Genomic DNA, 19,095 nt, shown 5'->3' with positions numbered 1-19,095 from the left:
CATTCACAAAATTTTGACTTTTTTCTCAACATTTCAACTTTATTCACGAAATTTTGACTTTTTTCTCAAAATTTCGACTTTTTCTCGAAATTGTATTTCAACATTAATCTCGAAATTTCAACTTTTTTCTCGACATTTCAACTCTTTTTTCATCATTTTGATTTTTTTCTCAAAATTTAAACTTTTTTCTCGACATTTCGACTGTTTTCTCGACATTTAAACTTTTTTCTCGACATTTTGTCTTTTTTCTCGACATTTCGACTTTTTTCTTGAAGTGCACAATAACATTTTTTTTTTCCTTTCAAATATTTTTTCTCCTGCGTGGCCCTGATACTCTTCCGTACAAATCTTCGTTAACAGAAATGTTTAAATGTAATATTTATTCTACACATTTTTACAGCAAAAACGTTCAGAATGTTTGTGTCATGTTTGTCCTCCTACAGAAACCATGTTACAGTAAAACAAAAAATATATTTCCCTCCCCCATCTATTTCCATTTTCAAACCTTTTTGAAAAAGCTCCAGGAGCTACTAGGGCGGCGCTAAAGAGCGGCATGTGGCTCTAGAGCCGCGGGTTGCCGACCCCTGCCCTAAAGTGACCTTACTCTGATCCTGATTGGCTTCAGGAGTCGTTACCGTGGCGACACCTGAACCAAAGGACCGCCGCGTTGGACACGAGGGCCGTCAGAACTCCAGAACTCGTTACAACACCCCAAACAAGCCGTAATGATTTTAACAAGAGGTTAACAAGCGCCGTCTTTGTTCGGAGAGGTGTTTGAAGACCAGACTGGAAGCGGATTTAAGTCAAAACACTACAATAATTTATAAACTATGTGGATATGTAGAGCTGATGCTCTCACCGACCTCGTGACCAATCGGCAGTTTGGCTGTAATTACTATACGGAAACATGTCATGCTTTTTTTATGAAAGTTCACACTATTTTGAATGTTTGGATGAAATGTTTGTGACTTTTTTTTGGTTAAAATAAAAATGGAAATACAATTTCAACGCTTCATTTTCAATGTTTTCTTCTAAAGCTCATGTCCGGGCATCTCCTGAAGATGGTTGGACGATGATGAGCCCACAAGCCACAACGCCTTTGGTGACGATGTTGGGTTATGTCAGGGTTTCGGTGGGGACTTTAGACACACGATTAAATGCTCTACATAGACAGAAATATGTTTTGTAATCTGTCTCTTTTTAAGATAAGGGATTCAAACGTTATTTAACAGTGAATGGACATGCTGAAGCGCCTCCACACAGCAGTACCTGCTCTGACCTCATGGGGGCAGCACACCACCAGATGGCGGCTCCTTTGGACAAAAAGATAGATAGAAAATCGAAATTATGAGATAAAAAGCCGAAATTATGAGATAGAAAGTCGAAATTATGAGATAAACAGTCAAAATTATGAGATAGAAAGTCGAAATTATGACTTTTTATCTCATAATTTCAATTTTCTATCTCATAATTATAACTTACCGTGGGGATATTTTTATTTTTAAGGCTAAGTTTTCATCTTATTTTTTTCTTTTACTGGCGGAAATGGGCTTCCATACTTTCTTTTTTTTTATAAATCTAAGTCTTTATTTTTGACAAAGTTTCACATAAGTGCAAATTCATCCACAGAAAGCCTGAACTCTTTATCCTGAGAAAAGAACTTGAACAATATATGAGGACGATCTACTCATCGAAAAACACAAAGGCACAAAAGACCATTGGCATCTGTAAATCGTTGAATTTGTTAACGTGAAACTTACTCTCGCACATTATTATGCTGTTTTTATTTTTATTAATTTATCTTTTTAATTTACATTCAACTTTCTTGTCCTTTATATATATTTTTTGTTTATTTCTTTTTAATTTGGTGTTGGAATCTATCTGTATTTGTATTTTGCCTTTGATCTTAATCTTTGAATGAATGAATGAATGAATGAATGAATGAATGAATGAATGAATGAATGAATGAATGAATAAATGAATGAATGAATGAATGAATGAATGAATGAATGAATGAATGAATGAATGAATGAATTTATTTATTTCGAACATGTATTTAAAAAATAAAATACTAAAATAATAAACAGTAACATCTTCATATGCACATAGGTTTGAAAAAGGAGTAGGAAGAAGTATACACTTTTTCCTAGTTCCTACCCTTTTATAACTCTATGAATTTACATTATTGCTATTATCATATCTACACAATATCCATATAAATATATTCTATATAAATACTACGTAAAGGTGCGTATTACTACATAATTATCCATATAAGTATATAGATATAGATATAGATATTACATAAATATTATATAAATATATAGAAAATACAAATATTATACAAATCTATATAAATATTTACTATATAAACTACATAAATATCCCTATAAATATATATATATATATATATATATATATATATATATATATATATATATATATATATATATATATATATATATATATATATATATATATATATATATATATATATATATATATATATATATATATATATATATATATATATATATATGGTACATACATAATAAATATATAACGTATATTACATAACTATCCCTCTCAACATATAATACATAAATATCTTCCATTCATCTTTCAAACATCTTTCATTATATTTCAAAATTTTAAATAAATTTAAAAAAAAAGTTGTGTTCTAGGCCAGCATTTGAACAATTAACATTTTTTGTGTTTGTTAACGTTTTAATTCTATCGTTTTCTTTAACTGCGACCGGACGACATTGGACTTTCAATATAAAAGTGTATCTGTCAGGGAACATTATTTATTAAATGGGTTCATGTTTATTATTAATAACAATGATAACAATAATTAAAACAGTGTTGCTATATTTTTTTTAATTTACAGCTACAGTTTAAGTAAGTTTGAAGTCTAATTTATTATTTATTTCGCGCCAACTGCTCTTATTCTGAAGGGCATATTCCGGAAGACATGACGTCACGGCAGTAGAGGGCGCGAGTGAAACAAAGTTGCAACGAGACTAAAGTAACGTCAACATCTGCAGAGTCCGGCGGTTTCTGGGGCTTTTTCTTGCTTTTTTTGAGTCACTAATACAAATATGTTTGCAAGAGTCACCGCGTAGATCATATTAGCACCTAATTTAACGTTAAAAACGTATATATTATTGTTTTAATCCGGTTTAAAGACAGCGAGGCTAACGTTAGCCGACTAGCTGCGACAAAGTCTCACTTACTGAAAGTTTATTGATCTACTATTGATCTAAAAACTGTATATTCTAATCTGGGGAGTGTGTTTCTGGTATGTCTTCTACTGCACTTGGTCTTGATGGATCAACCAGCGACTCTGAGAGCGAGGTGAGTTATTATTGTTATTATTCTATCAAATATTTACTTATTAAATACTTACTTTTGCTTTATTAAAGCCCAATTATAAATATACAATAGAAAACAAGACAAATTTAACCAATTTGTTTCTTTTATCAGATTAATTTATCTATTTACATATTATGCAAACTAGTAAACTGTTAAATTTTCCTCTGAGATACATAGAAGGATGGACAGGTAGACAGATAGATAGTGTTAAATTTTGTCTCTTATCTTAGTCAATGACTACAGAATTTCTTATCTCAACCCAAGTGGGTTATAGTTTTATTTAGGGCTGGGCAATATGGACCAAAAGTCATATCTCAATATTTTCTAGCTGAATGGCGATACTCGATATATATCGATATATTTTCTGTCCCATAATTGGGGTTTCCCCCAAAGCATTATAGCATAGCATCTCTGTTAGCTTCATGTTTTTCTGAGGCAAACCCTTAAAAAAACAGTCAGTTTTAATACAAAGCCTCGTGCCAAATGTCACACAGGTACCTTTTATTAACAATATCAAAATGTATAAAACAAATGAAATAAAAATAAACTGCCTGCATATACAGAATAAAAATGCTTCTTGAATAAAATAAAACAAATATCCCTTTCCTGCATAACAATTAAATTAAAATACACTGTGCAATTAATACAATGTAGACAGTAACAGGCAGACTTTTCCACTGAGGTTGACAGTTGTGCAAATAACAAAACATTTGTGCAAATCTCAAATAAAACATTCAAGTCAATTTGTCACAAAATAAGCTATATCAAAATCAATTAAAAAAAAATAAATTAATAATCGATATAAACGATATCAAAATCATAAAAAAAAATCATTAAAAAAAAAATATATATATTTTTAAATCGATATAAACGATATTGTCTCGTACCATATCGCGTTTGAAAATATATAGATATATATTAAAATCTCGATATATCGCCCAGCCCTAGTTTTATTAAAGTATCAACACACGAGTTAACATAACGGTCCATGCTCGGTGCCTCACACACAAAAACTGTCCATGCAGCAACTCTCCTGCAATGTAAACAATAGTTCCTAGTGAACAAATATATATATATATATATATATATATATATATAAACAATTACTTATTGTTACAGATAGAGGGATGGGTGGATGATGGAGAGATAGACAGATGTATGTATTTGTATTCAAGTACATTACAGTCAAACAACAACAATAGCAACCTTCTCGTAACTGACATTCAAACAGCTGCTGTTCTGCAGAAAAGACACACATTGAAGTTGGGAAAAGCACAAGTTGTTAGTTTGCCTTGTGGCAGTCCATCTAAAAATAAATGGAGGTATCCCAACTGGTCTAGGACAGCAGCAGCTACAAGTTTAAGACCGGATCCTGCTGGAACTGGGTGTCTTACATCAAATATGTGAAATATCTGCTCTACAAGGGGCAGGACGAACTCTCAGGGAGGTAAAGACAAGATAAACGCACATTCTCCACTGATAGAGAGAAGGGATGACGAGCATAATATTATCATTACCTTTCATAAACACACTGAAGTGCTTGCAGTGACTACAATATACTGACTTCTATATTAGAATTGCAAGAAATTTTGTTAAATGTGTAGAGTAACTGTTGGCAAAATGTTTATGGCTATGGCTATGGTTTCCTTATTTGGAAAGGACAAGTAGATAAAACGATACAGCAACAATCAAGCAAATTAAAATGAATGTCCTTCCAGCTTTGCTCGTTTAAGTCCTGAAAATGTACATTTACATGAACTATGAACAGAAATCAGGGGGTCACCAGCCGCTGCTGTGTGGAACCAATCACAAAACCCAGTCAAGGTCAAATCAACGAGTTACATAATGGTTTCACTTTTCACCGCTTTCCTGCTCGGAGGCAGAACCACGGAGGCCAAGAATCTGAGATAACCAAGAGTCGTCGGCTTGCTTGGATCGCGGCTGTAAGACGACCAAACATAACCTTCCACAGTTAACCACAAACAAACACTCACACAGTCGGATCATTCACACGGGTTTTATTCCCCACTTCTCCAGCTAAACGCAGTTGCTGGCCAGCTCTCTGCGGTGCGATTAACCCCAATCTTTAGATAAAACTAGTTTGTTGAGGAAAAAATATTAACTCTATTTGTAGCTGCAGAGGAAAAAAATAATCCCACGAGGAAAACAAAAATATTGCTCACGTCTCGGAGCCTCTTCCGCATAATATAGCGGTCAAAAAAAAGAAAAGAAAAAAGTAAGAGTAATACAAAACATGTACTGTATGTTGTACTATTATACTACCGTAATTTCGCGACCATAAGGCGCCCTTTTTTTTTTTTTTTTTTTTTTTTTTTTTTTTTATATAAATGTGCCGGTCGCCTTATGAAACGGTGCGCCATATCTATGCTTTGGGTGAAGCCCGGGGGAGTTGCGGACGTGAAGGAGACCATCCACAGACAAGGGGGAAGGGGGGTGTGTGAAGCACCCGTGGTCTGCGGACGTGAATGACACCAGCCACAGACGTTAAAGGGGGAAGGTGGGGGGTGTGAAGCACCCATGGTTTGCGGACGTGATGAAGAAGAAGAAGAGTTTGAAGGATTTGCTTGATGTGTACGGTAAAGTGAAATAAAGTACAATCAAAATAAGTTTTGCTCCCGCTTTATTTTTTAAATAAGCACACGTGCGTGTGTGTTCTGTGTTCTGCAGCGCGTGTGACGCGCACTGCTGCAACCCGACTTCCAGGTTCCCAAAGCGGGATCAGATCAAATTCTCCTGGTTCCCACCCGCTTTAGGAGCAGGGATTTCAGGGGTCTGTCCCAGGTCGGATCAACTTCACCCTGCGAGATTTTCAGGCAAATCTGTCGGTTTGATCTCCGGTAACCAAGATGCAGAGGATGCGCTCAGGAGCCGCCAGGCTCCCGCCGCGGGTTTGCCGGGCCAGGGCGCACCATCCCCGGGGCAGATCCGGCCGAAATGCCGCTGGTCTTTCCCCGGGAGCCCCTGCTCCCATACAGGTGGGTGGCTTCGGTCCCAGCCGGTCCGAACAGGTCACATTCCCGGTTAAAGCCGCTGTGACGCGCGCTGCTCCACCCCGCTGGGGAGAGACGGGCTCTGCGCGGTGGAGGATCCGCACAACGGGGTATGAAAAGTTTATTTACTGTTGTGCAGAAAGTGTCTGACACCGAGGAAATTCGGACTGGCGCAGCTGAATTAGTGGAGCTCTTTAATGCAGAAACAGAGGTTTTGCTCCTGCTCTATTTTTTAAATAAGCGCTTGTGTGCTTGTGTGTGCGTTCTGCATGTGTGTGCGTTCTGCAGCGGGTGTGTGTGTTTTCCGGCCGGCGTGTTTTGCGGCACGCGTGTGTGCAGCTCTGCTCTGTAGACTGCGCCTTTTGGGTCGGTGCGCCATATGTATGTTTTAAATCTAAAAATGACACACAAAAATGAGGGTGCGCCTTTCCACACGGTGCGCCGAATGGTCGCGAAAATACGGTAATTTATTGTGAGTCAAACTTTTACCAAAGCAGCTGCCAAACACTCCTAAACAAGGTAGCCGAAGACGTGGGTTGTGCAGAACTGCGGCAGTAAATCCTCCTTGGAGCTCCACTCTTTAGTAGGGATTTCATATGGATCTAAACCGTTAATAATCATTATTTTCTCCATATACCGCTCCCTGGCTCCCTTGTTTAAGGTATCCTGGTAAATTCCAGTTCCTTTCCGGCATTTTAACATTTTTTTTTGCGTTCCGTATGTTCACTTGGTGCTACCACACTGCTACTACACTGCTGTTTGTTTACACTCATGAAACTGCCAAAATGGCTGCCGCATCCCAGAATGCAACTTGGCGACCAAGCCCTATTTAAATCAAAGTTGTACATGACCACCAGCTGTGGTGTTGCCAGTAAACTTTTACAGCAAATGATGTCGTTACGGTGGTGTAATCAGAAATGGCCGCTGCATTAAGCCAACGCCGGGTAAACACAAGCTGCTGGCTGATTAGCTGGGCTTTGTAGCAAAGGTGATGACAAATGAGGAAGTGAATATGGCTCGTCAAACTCTACATCCCTAATTATATATAGATTTATATTTGACGATTATGGGGAAGAGGGGAAGATTTTATTTTTTTTATTGTGCACTTCGAGAAAAAAGTAGAAATGTCGGGATTAATGTTGAAATACAGTTTCGAGAAAAAAAGTTGAAATGTCGAGAGTAAATTTGAAATACAATTTTGAGAATAAAGTCGAAATTTCGCCTTTTTTCTCAAAATTTCAACTTTATTCTCAACATTTTGACTTTTTTCTCAAAATTTCGATTTTTTTCTCAAAGTGAAAAAAAATCTTCCTCCTCTAAAATATTATTTTAATTTTTCTCCTGCCTGGCCCTAATACTCTTCCGTAGTATAAATTTACCTGGTGATGTGCAAAGAATAAAAATCACCTCACACATGGTTGACATTGATGTGAAATCTATCTCGGATGTATGCCCTCTGTTGAACCTCCTTCTCAAATGGTTTCAGGTCTCTTTAAGTTGTATTTACTTGTGTTATTATAAGCAACAGAGTTGCTGTTTTTAAGCTGTAACCATTTACTGTGATCTGTTTATGTTTCAACAGCCCAAGCTCCCCCTCAATCAGTTCTATCCGTACATCAGATGTGCCCTTTGCTGCGGGTTTCTGATAGATGCCACCACCATCACAGAGTGCCTGCACACATGTGAGTTTAAAAACACACTTCTTCTTGTTTGTTTTGTTGAAGGGAAGATTAAAATCCTGGTAAATCAAATACATCCCTTTTGTCACTTAGGGATGAGAAAATGTTTTGGCAAAAATATGCACATCATCTAAAAATGGAAAGGATGGGTATAAGGTTAAATTAAAGGTGGGGTTTCCCAGATTACAACATCCAGGATCAACACTATGGAGGACCAGGACGTTTATACAAATGATAATCAGGCATTTTCATCATCAGTTATTAACTGAAATAAAAATGCAAATGACCAAATTGGATTCCAAATTGGTTGATAAATGCATAAGTACATAGTCTAATTTCATTTTTTTTTATGGTATATTTATATTATATTAGAGCTTTCTCAAAAAGATTCTTAGTTTTATTTGCATTTACTCTCTGTTTTCAGGTAACGTTGTGTATTTTTGTGTATTTACGTTTATTTGGCACCAATAATTGTTGCAATTCTGTGTTTTTCTTTAAAGAAACTGACAGTAAACACATGTTTTTTTACTTTAATTATGTCACATATAATATGGATATTAATACACTGGGACACGCTCACTCTTTTATATAAATCTGTGTTTTAGTTTCTAAAATCTGAATTGTCTGAACATATGAAATACATAAAATAACTTTTCAAATTTTATTAAACATTTGTAAACATTTGTAAATCATCATACAACACCAGTTTTTTTAATTGGGCCATACATTTTTTTTGTATAGAGGAAGCAGTGTCTCTCATACAAAGTTTATCCTTTGTTTTTTGTTTTTATTTATTTATTTTTTCACATCTTGATTGTGAGTACAGTTGTTAAACTTAACCACATAATTGTTGTACGAAATGACCGAGTAAAACTGTAAAAAGTAAAGCAAGAAACCTGCCTTTGTTCACACTTTGTTTGGCTTTTTCTTCTACTAGTTTGCAAAAGCTGCATCGTGAAGCATTTCTTCTACAGCACCCGGTGTCCAACATGCAGCATCGTGGTGCACCAGACGCAGCCACTCTACAACATCAGGTGGGCCCTTTACCCCCGTCTTCTAGACACGTCCTTCACTGTGTCCATGTTTTCAACGATTAGTTGGTTCTATTCACGTTTTCTTTAAAGGGGACCTATTATGGCATCTAATACCTATCTTAAACAGGTCTTGCATGTCTTAAAAACAAGCTTTTGACTTTTTGTGCTAAATAAATTAGAAATTCAGCCTCTGAGCCATGTCTTTATCTTCCCATTCTCTAACCTCATTATCTATGTGGGATTCTGAGTGGGCGGGGCTATGATAATGAGGCACTGTGCTGATTGGCTGCCTGAATGACGCGTAGCAGGGGAGGGCACAAAGCAAGTTTTTACAACCAACAACAGAGCAATTCGCATGTCTAGCTCGAACAGACACCATCACGATAAACCGCTACGAAAAAATGGTGGAAGCTCCAGCCGGCGAAGTTAGTTGTGGGCGTGGTTTCACGCAGCGGAGGCCAACCGATGTAAATCCCTTCCGTCGTTACGTAACGACGGGAGCAGAATCTGAACGGCTCGTAGATCCACATCACACTGGATGGCTCATCCGGGCAGCTGTACAGACACTGCAGAATTTGGTTGCTTTCCTCCTTCTCTGAGTTGGCAGGCTGAGGGGAGACCACTTTATATATGTTAAAGCAAGAGAAAACCTGTTTTTCATAATAGGTCCCCTTTAAGCATTTAGTAAACTTTCATAAATTCAACTGTCATAAGCTGGTAATCTGTGTTTTATTTATTTTATTTTGTTTTATCTCCAGGCCGGACAGACAGCTGCAGGATATTGTTTACAAAATGGTCCCAATATTGGAAGAACGTAAGTGCGTTTCTGTGTTTGTACATGCGCCATCGAGCTGCAACTGTAAAAACTGTGAAGTGCAGAGAGGGCGTGTTAACAGGCTTTGATATTTTAGTTTGATCCTACCACCAAATTCAACAGATCTTGGTCCAGTTGTGCATTTGTAGCATAAAAACTTTATCCACAGAGGCGCCGAGCCGATAACACACATCTGGTGTCAGATACCAGAGTACGCAGAGCCGGTCCAGTGTTGGGTTAAATGTTGTGGCTAGTTGGTTTGTATTAAACACCTGGAAAACTTTGCTGTTTGAATCAAAACATAATTCATGTGATTCGTGTATGAAAGAGCATCTCTGCAGTAACATCTTCGGCGGACCGCTACATGCACACGCGAGTGGTTCGGCCAATCAGATCCCATCTAAAGACCCACCTGTTCAAATTACTCACTTTATCCCCCTCCCAGGCTACTGCTGATTCCTGATTTTATTGTATCTATATTGTTGTCCTTTTTGCTCTTTTAGTCGATGTTGTAAAGGTGACCTTGAGTGGCCTGAAAGGTGCCTTAAATAAATCTAATGTAGGGCTGGGGATCGATTCAAATGTCAAGATTCGATTGGATTCAAATTTCATAAGATTCAGAATTGATTATAAGGATTTGATTCCGATATTGATTTGGGTTAGTGTTAGTAAAACTGTTTTTTGAGCTGTTGCATGAATTATATGACTGTGTAGTTCTGCAACATATAAATACTAGTACGGTATTATATTGAGATTCAACCGCAAGTATTGGCAGCTGATGATGCTGTAAGGACCAATCACCTCCCAGAATGCTGATAGAACTGCTTTCAGAAACATCTTGGGGCAGAATTATAAAACAGATCCAGGGCAGCAAACGGAGACGTATGAAATCGGTTTTAGTTTTTCCCATTTATGAGAATTTGGTTTTTAGCATTTTATGCAAATGTAACCCCAAGACAGTATATAAAGTAATGAAATATAGACAATGTATGCAATTATAACTGAAAACTTTAATGTTTTCACACCTTTAAACATATTTAAAGGCAACATGGAACTAGTTATTCTGGTGTCCAACAAAACATTCCTTTTTTGGGTATAAACAAAAAAAATTCAAAAGTTATTTGTACAAAATAAATAACTAAGAAATAAATAACTCAAATATGCCTTTCAATATCCATTTAAAGTGCAAAAAAAGAAAGAAATTGCAACAGCTCAACAGCGCATGTGTGAATTAAATGACGTGACAACTGGGATTAAAGGTCACCAGGCGAAAATGTAATAATGAAAAAAAAAAAGATTTTTAGACATAAGAATCGATTTTAAGGAATTAATATGATGATGATTTAGAATCGGAAAATCTTTTCTTTTTTTTTTCAATACACGCCTAATCTAATGTACTATTATCATCATTATTATTGTTTTGTTCATGGTGAAGGAAGGCAATTTTTCATGTTATGTAAAATGTTTTGGTTTTGAGGCAAGTCTATAACTAAGAAGTAGCTAAACAGTTTAGGAACCTTTTACTTGCGCATGTTGCGTCCCACCAAAGATGCGTTATTGTGAAGACGAGTTCACGTGAATTACATTTTGAGTCAAACAGCGTTTGCAGACATGGTGTTGGAATACTAACGTGGTGACTGATGTTGGGTTTGATAAATAGAAGTGCTTCTTATTTCATTTTTGTTTTCCTTTTTTCAACAGTTGAAAGGGAACAAATATGTAAATTCTACAAAGAAAGAGGTCTGACGGTGCCAAAACCAGGTAAAACAGTGGAGTAAATGTGGTATTGGTAGTTTACTGTATTTCTGTATTCTGCATAGACAGCTGACAGCTCATAATGTAACCTTAAGGCTTAATTGATGTAACTTTCTATCATAGTATCCACATTAATCGTGTGGATTATTAAACGTTCATCACTTAATTGTGGATTGTCTCTGCTGTAGTGGCCGTTTCCCCTCAAGGTCCCGTCGTGTTGAGGAGGCAGAAGAAGAACGACAGCTGTCTCCCGTCTGTGTTCGCCATCCCGCCTGAGCTGGACGTGTCTCTGCTCCTGGAGTTTGTCGGGTCAGGATCTATACTTGTTTCCTGTTCTTCTTCTGGATATATTGGCTATTAAAGATGTCAAGCTTGTAAAGCTCCTTAAACATATACTGTAACTTAAAAGCTCTTTCAAACTTTCAAACACCTCTGTCTAACCTAAAGCCCAGTGGTGTTTTTACAGCCGTCCTGGGTTCCCACCGGCTCGTTTCAACGGCTGCCTGCTTGGGTCGGGTGTAGGGATGCTATTATTGATTAATTAATTAATTGATGACCTTATCAATCGATTAACTGATAAGCGGCGGTTTTCTTTTAAATCTAAGAATTCCTCATTAAGGTCTAACAAAAATTAGATTTGCCGACATACAGAATACACAAGGCATATTATATTCCTTAGTCAAATATTTATTGACACAAACATGACAACAATGGCAGTGACACACAGTAAAAGAACATTAGTAGGCCTAGCCTATATAACTGTGAAAAAGTTAAAAGAAAATGTGTTTTAAAAGAAAATGCCTCTATTTTAAAAGAAAATGTCACTGTTTTGAACTTGTATGTAGTGGCATGTTATTGTGATGTAGCTTTCTGTTGTTAAGGAAGTCCAACAATCTGTTGTCAGAGCTACTTTTTTTTTTGGCTAGTAGGGATGCTAGTTATCAATTAATTGATGACCGTATCAATCGATTTAACGATTAACTGATAAGCGGCGGTTTTCTTTTAAATCTGAGAATCCCTCATTAAGGTCTAACAAAAATTAGATTTGCCAACATACAGAATACACAAGGCATATTATATTCCTTAGTAAAATATTTATTGATACAAACATGACAACAATGGCAGTGACACACACAATAAAAGAACTTTCTTTCTTTTTCTTTCTTGGCTGTGTAGCGTGCCGAGACATTAAATCAGCATTTACATTCGCGGAACACAGTCCAAAGATAAAACGCAGGTTAACTGTTAATTGATTAATTTAATTGAGTAATTTCTTATCGACAATCTAAAGTGGATTAATTGTTAACATCCCTAGTCGGCTGGATTTGTGGGATAACAAATGCACCAGGAAGTTTTGAGATCACGTAGGAATCTCTGTAGTCTGCTGGTTTAAAGACACGTCTCAGCATTTCCTCTTCGTGCTAGATCTACACTTATACAGGGGACGAGTAAAATAAAATGCATTTGGAGCTTCTAAACTGAGCCGCTCCTCATTCCTGGTTCACATTTCTAATGAAACCTCCTGAATCTGAGTTTCCCCAATTCATGTCACGTCGATGTTCAAGTCGCGGCTGCTTGTGCTGTTTAATCCTGAACTTTGTGTCCGACTTCCTTTTAGCTCGTTGAGTGTCATGGTTCACTTAACGCTGCACATACAGGATCTGGGAAGCTTTGTAGACACATTTTTATGCATTTAAATTCCTGTGGAGTTACAAAAATCAGCCAGCTTGTTGTTTTGAAACCAGGAATTAAAAAAGTTGACTTCTTTGCTTCATTTTCAGGGCGGAAGAAGGCATCTGCAATTATAAGGTAACGGCTTAAATTGTTTTATTCTTATTAGTCTTATTTTGACAAATGATGCCAGACTGTAATGAAATATCCTTGTAAAATATTGTTCCTCATACGTTTGTTTGTTTACTCTCACATTCTAAAGGCAAGCATGTAAACAGGAGCTTTTTAGTTTCTTCCCGCAAGCGGTTGCTCTGATGAACTCCCACAAATAATAAGTCTCAGAGTAACCAAACACGTGCAATAAAAATCATCCAGCACCCTCTTTAATAATCATGTCTGCCTCACTCTGCTGCACCTCTCACTTTTGTACTTCCTTTTGTATAATTTTTTGTATTTTTTGTATAATTTGTCTGTTAAAATTGTATATAGGTTATACTTATTCTTATTTTTATTCAGAACTATCCTTCTTTTATCACTACCTCAAACTGCTGCACCTTAAAATGTTAAAATGTTTATACTGTAGATAGTAATACCACATTTGTTTATTGTTTATTTGTTTATTGTTTATTTTTTTACTACCAAAGAGCGAAATAACCGAATCAAATTCCTTGTTGGACAATGTTCGAACCTGGCCAATAAAGCTGATTCTGATTCTGATTTTTATTTAGTTATAACTACCCGTATGTCTTGTAGGTGTAATTTGTACGACTTTCTGTTTTGAAGTGTATCAGCTGAATTTGAAGCCCTGGTGTAAATGTCCTCTGATGATGTCACAGCAGTTAAATACAGTTTTATCTCTCGTTAAATAAAGTTGTTGTCCTTTTGTAGCCGCTGGAGAGGAGGTATGTCCGCGTGTCCGGCGAGGCCACCATCCGCCACGTAGAGCTGTTCATCAGGAAGAAGATGGAGCTGAGTCCCACGTGCCAGGTGAGTCCCCGAGTGACGCCGCTGTGGTATTGATCAGGTATCGGCTTTGAGAAGACGCTGAAGCAGCACCTCTACGTTAACGGCATCAGCCTCTAACTCTGCAGCTGCATCTTCTGGATCTGATTCCCCGCTGCGGCGACTGGGATTGAGGACTAACGTCACCCAGCAGAACTAAACCAGAGGAAACTACTGAAGACATGGACATTAAGGATCTTTATTAGAACATTTCGTCTGGTTTTGGTCTTTTTTTTCTTTCATTTTGTCTTTTTTTTTTTTTCTTTTTTCTTTTTTCCTTTTTTAATCTCGACATTTCGACTTTTTTCTCAAAATTTTGACTTTTTTCTCAAAATCTTGACTTTTTTCTCTAAATTTTGACTTTTTTCTCTAAATTTTGACTTTTCTCTAAATTTTGACTGTTTTCTCGACATTTCGACTTTTTACTCGACATTTCGACTTTTCTCAACATTTCGACTTTTTTCTCGACATTTCGACTTTTTTCTCGAGATTGTACTTCAACACTAATCTTGACATTTCGACTTTTTTCTCTCGACATTTCGACTTTTTTCTCGAAGTGCATAATGAAAAAAAATCTTCCCCCAGTTACTAATATAGAAACTAATATAGATACATGCAGCATGTGCTGCCTTCATTCTAAGGCTTATACAAGACTTTAAATTTTTTGCGGCTCCAAACATATGTGTTTTGTGTTTTTGGTCCAATATGGCTCTTTCAACATTTTGGGTTGCCGACCCCTGGTCTATGATATTGCATTATACATTTAATTATAGTTATCGTCACATGACCAGCATTTTTTTTTGCATTGCGTCTCGTTTTCCTCAGGTGATAAAGGTTCGTTGACGACGATATTTAGTCATAATTTTCCTTGACGAAAGCAACTTTAGTTTCATGTTCCAGGATCTAAAGTCAGCCTGATGTACAAGAGGAAAACCTATTTAAGGTATAACCAGGTCAGCGATGAGGAATTTAAACAAACAAAAGCAGAAAGCTGCTGAATATGAGCAGAGCCTGACATGATGTCATCAAACCTCAGCAAGCTGTCTCCATCTTAAAGAGCACGGACGCTCTGAGACGACCGTAATCTACCGTCTCAGAGCCGAGGAGCTGACGTAACACAGAGTTGCCGGTCTTTGAAGGCCACGTCCTGCACTTATCGGACTTTGCGCTTCACCTGATTCAAATGGATGGATCATCATTAGCTCGCTATCAAGGTCTCCTCAGGTCTGTCAACGACACAGGTGTGTTGATCAGGTGACCCTGAGGCGTTGGTGTGTTTTCTATTTAGTATCACAAGGACGAGGATTAGCAGCTTACCCTGATTTCCTGCTGTGAACCAGTCTGGACGGAACCGGAGGTCACTGGACCCAAAGTCACTGCTCAACACAGCAAGAGCTGCATTTTGATGTTAAACACATCTGGGATTGACTAAATGTCTTTAGTATACTTTATTCCCGTCCAGTTCTTTTTAAATAGAGTAAACTTGTCATTTATGCTTTTTTTTTTTTTAACATAGAATACTTGTTGTCTGTTGTAGATGAAGTGAACATGTTGCTGCAGCGGTTCAAGACTGAACTTTTTTAAATATATTTTTTATACATAGTTAGTATTAATATATAGTAATTATCTGGGAAAGGCAATATACACTGTTAATGTATAGTAATTTATGGTATTGTAGTATATAGGGACTGGGATTCTATATGTATATGGCATAGTAAGGATGGTATAATGCTCAGGTGTGTGTGTGTGTGTGTGTGTGTGTGTGTGTGTGTGTGTGTGTGTGTGTGTGTGTGTGTGTGTGTGTGTGTGTGTGTGTGTGTGTGTGTGTGTGTGTGTGTGTGTGTGTGTGTGTGTGTGTGTGTGTGTGTGTGTGTGTGTGTGTGTGTGTGTGTGTGTGTGTTACATTATTTATAATTGCTCTGGTATATCATTTATTTATAATGCTCAGGTATAATATTGTAATAAAGTGCTAGTAATATTTTTATATTTGTAATAATGTAATAATAGGTATATTATTTTGATAAAGTAAAGCTTGCTGATATATTTTTTTATTTTTCTATGTTGTATTCGAGTAAAGTTGAAATAGAAACAAAAGTTTTTATTTCTTCTATCTCTACTCCCTTTCGGGCATGAAGGTTTACTTCTTTTTGATTTTGTTTAATGACTGTTTATTTGTTTTCTTTTTCTGATGTTTTTTGTAATTAATTGTTGTTTTTATAATTATTTTATGCTCGAAATAAAGATTTCAATTCAACTTTGAGTTGAACGCAACGTGACATCCCCCGCTGCAGATTTCTGAGATGTTTCCATGTTTTGTTGCAGGTTGATGTGGTTTGTGGAGATCACCTCCTGGACCAGTACCAGTCTCTGAAGGATGTGCAGAACTCTGTGGGGGAAGAAGCTCTACAGGTAGGAACTCTACAGGTACTCTGGGTGCAGTACCACCTCTGACCACACGGGGGCAGACGAGGACACGTTTATCAGTTCTCTTACAGTAAAAGAAGATGTAAGAATTCTCATTTATTTAAAGTCAACGAATGAAAATCAGACATTGCTTTTGAGTCATGCAGAAATAATTTAAAAAGAAACAAAGTCATGAAACCCACCTGTAGAAATCAGTTATTCACAAAAACAGGTGACTTTGAAGAAATTGATAATACAAATGGAAACACTCCCAAAGTCCAGCGGCTCTGATGCCGAGTCCTTCCACGTGAACCGTCTTGTGATTAGTGTTGTTTCTGTCAGCCTGTTTCAGTTCTAGTTTTTGTCTACTCTTTAGGTCAAGCTATCATTTTAGTTTTTATTAGTTTTAGTCCCGTTCATTCTCCTTTTATTCGTGTCAAGTTTCAGTCGACTAAAAGTCTGAGCATTTTAGTCTCATTTTAGTCAGAATTGACCATTTTAATCTAGTTTTAGTCAAAGATTGTATTTAGCCAAACCCATTTTACCGAACAAGGTTATCTTATTATTGTTACCTTATAGACTCAAGAATACATTCATTCCAGATACAGAAGACTCTAATTTGAGTTTACAACATATTTATATTTCTGCATTTCTCCCTGTCTTTTTCTTTTTCGACGACACATTGGGTTTTCTTTTCCACGTCTATGTAGGAAAGTGTATCCAAAGATGGTTTCTTCTTCTTCTTCTTCTCCTAGCCCCAGAGAAGATATATGAATGTATATATATATATATCTATATAAAATATACATGTATATTCAGGATCTTCGTTGTAACATTTCGTCTCGTTTTGGTCAACAAAAATGAAGACACATTTTAGCAGTTTTTATTTTGTAATCTACATTTTAGTCTGGTTTTTATTCCTCTACGATATTGCAATATATATTTAATTATCGTTATCGTCACATGACCAGAATTTTCGTTGCGTCTCGTCTCGTTTTCCTCAGCTGATAAAGGCTCGTTGACGACGACATGTAGTCATAATTTTCATTCATTTCACTTTAATTGTGATACAGTCCCCCCCTGTGGTCACAAGTGGTATTGCTACACGGAGCAGCTTTAATGTCGTTAATCTTGGATAGTTAATGAAAGATTTGAGTAATGATTGATTGATCTTTGATCTTTCTTTTCTGTCTCTGCTCAGGACGGTCTGCTGGTGTTGCACTTCGGCTTGGTCCTTCCCTCCCAGCCATGAACCCAAGGTGGTTTTTTGTTTAACCGGAAATGAGAGACTTTTCGACTGTTGGTCCCTTCAGAACAAGAGTTGAAAGTTTGTCGCCTTTCTAACTACCTACAAACGGCTTTTCAGTCGTCTTAGATGTGCTGTTGGAGTTAGACGACCAGGTCGTTTGAATCTCCAGAGTGAGATGAACCCTCTAACCTCAGGCTAGCTGTTTGACCCTGTCACTGTTTTATTTGTGTTTTATCTAATTAAATGCAGGGTGGAGGTGAGAAAGTACCAGCGTGTACTAGAAGAAAAAGCCAGATGAGTCGCTGAAACCGGAGTCTAACTCATTTGTATCTGAAAGCAATGCAAGCAACATCTATTTATTTTCACACTGTAAAAACTCAAAATCTTACCAGGAATATTTGTCTTATTTTTAGTTAAAATGTCTAATTTTTAGTCAAAAAATGTCATTGCACTTAAAGTGTAATGAGTGTCATTACCATAAAAATAAGTTATTTGACCATTTTCACCTGTTTCAAGTAAATTTCCACTTGAAATAAGTAGAAAAAATCTGCCAGTGGAACAAGATTTATCTTCTCATTACAAGCAAAAAAATCTTGTTCCACTGGCAGATTTTTCTACTTATTTTAAGTGAAAATCTACTTGAAATAGGTGAAAATTGTTGTTTTTTCCAGTGATGAGTCTTGTTTTAAGTGTAATGAGATTTTCTTTGACTAAAAATGAGACATTTTAAGTAGAAATAAGACAAATATTCCTGGTAAGACTTTGAGTTTTTGCAGTGCAACACCAGCGATCTGTATATTCTGTTTTATTATTGACGTGTGATTTCTAAAACTGTGATTCAAAGGGCTCCAACGTAAACTACCAAAGGTCCGTGTATTTGAGGTAGAGCTGCTTCGTAGTCATTGATGATTCATTAAATGCCGCCTGGAGCTTTTTTGTTGATAAAACTGAAGTGATGAAGCTTTTTCTTTCATCGTAGCACAAAGATTATTTACAGGGAGTTTGTGTGGTGAGATTTTGATGCCAGCATCTTTTGTAATTCCTTTTTGTCATTTTGAAATAATAAAAAGCACAATATTTCTTTAATCATTTGTGTTTGACT

At 36.7% G+C, this 19,095-nt stretch overlaps 1 protein-coding gene across 1 annotated transcript; it reads left to right on the top strand.

Moving 5' to 3' along the window:
- Positions 1–3,002: 3,002 nt before the first annotated feature.
- Positions 3,003–19,061, top strand: pcgf6 (polycomb group ring finger 6). Its single transcript, XM_061746089.1, has 10 exons — positions 3,003–3,357; positions 7,969–8,068; positions 9,003–9,099; positions 9,858–9,913; positions 11,615–11,674; positions 11,857–11,977; positions 13,450–13,477; positions 14,228–14,326; positions 16,664–16,750; positions 17,946–19,061. Exons 1-10 carry the CDS (start codon positions 3,304–3,306, stop codon positions 17,994–17,996), a joined length of 753 nt encoding a protein of 250 aa, XP_061602073.1. The 5' UTR covers positions 3,003–3,303; the 3' UTR covers positions 17,997–19,061.
- Positions 19,062–19,095: the final 34 nt, after the last annotated feature.

Source organism: Cololabis saira, chromosome 17 (genome assembly GCF_033807715.1).
Source record: "Cololabis saira isolate AMF1-May2022 chromosome 17, fColSai1.1, whole genome shotgun sequence".
Taxonomy (NCBI): Eukaryota; Metazoa; Chordata; class Actinopteri; order Beloniformes; family Belonidae; genus Cololabis; species Cololabis saira.
Note: the sequence above shows the minus strand (reverse complement) of the source record. Positions and strands in the feature narration are given on the sequence as shown.

Bases quoted from the DNA above. Each gene is read 5' to 3' on its own strand.
- pcgf6 (XM_061746089.1), top strand. From the start codon at position 3,304: ATGTCTTCTACTGCACTTGGTCTTGATGGATCAACCAGCGACTCTGAG. The intron at 3,358-7,968 runs GTGAGTTATTAT...ATGTTTCAACAG, and splicing joins CCAGCGACTCTGAGAGCGAG to CCCAAGCTCCCCCTCAATCA. The intron at 14,327-16,663 runs GTGAGTCCCCGA...GTTTTGTTGCAG, and splicing joins AGCTGAGTCCCACGTGCCAG to GTTGATGTGGTTTGTGGAGA.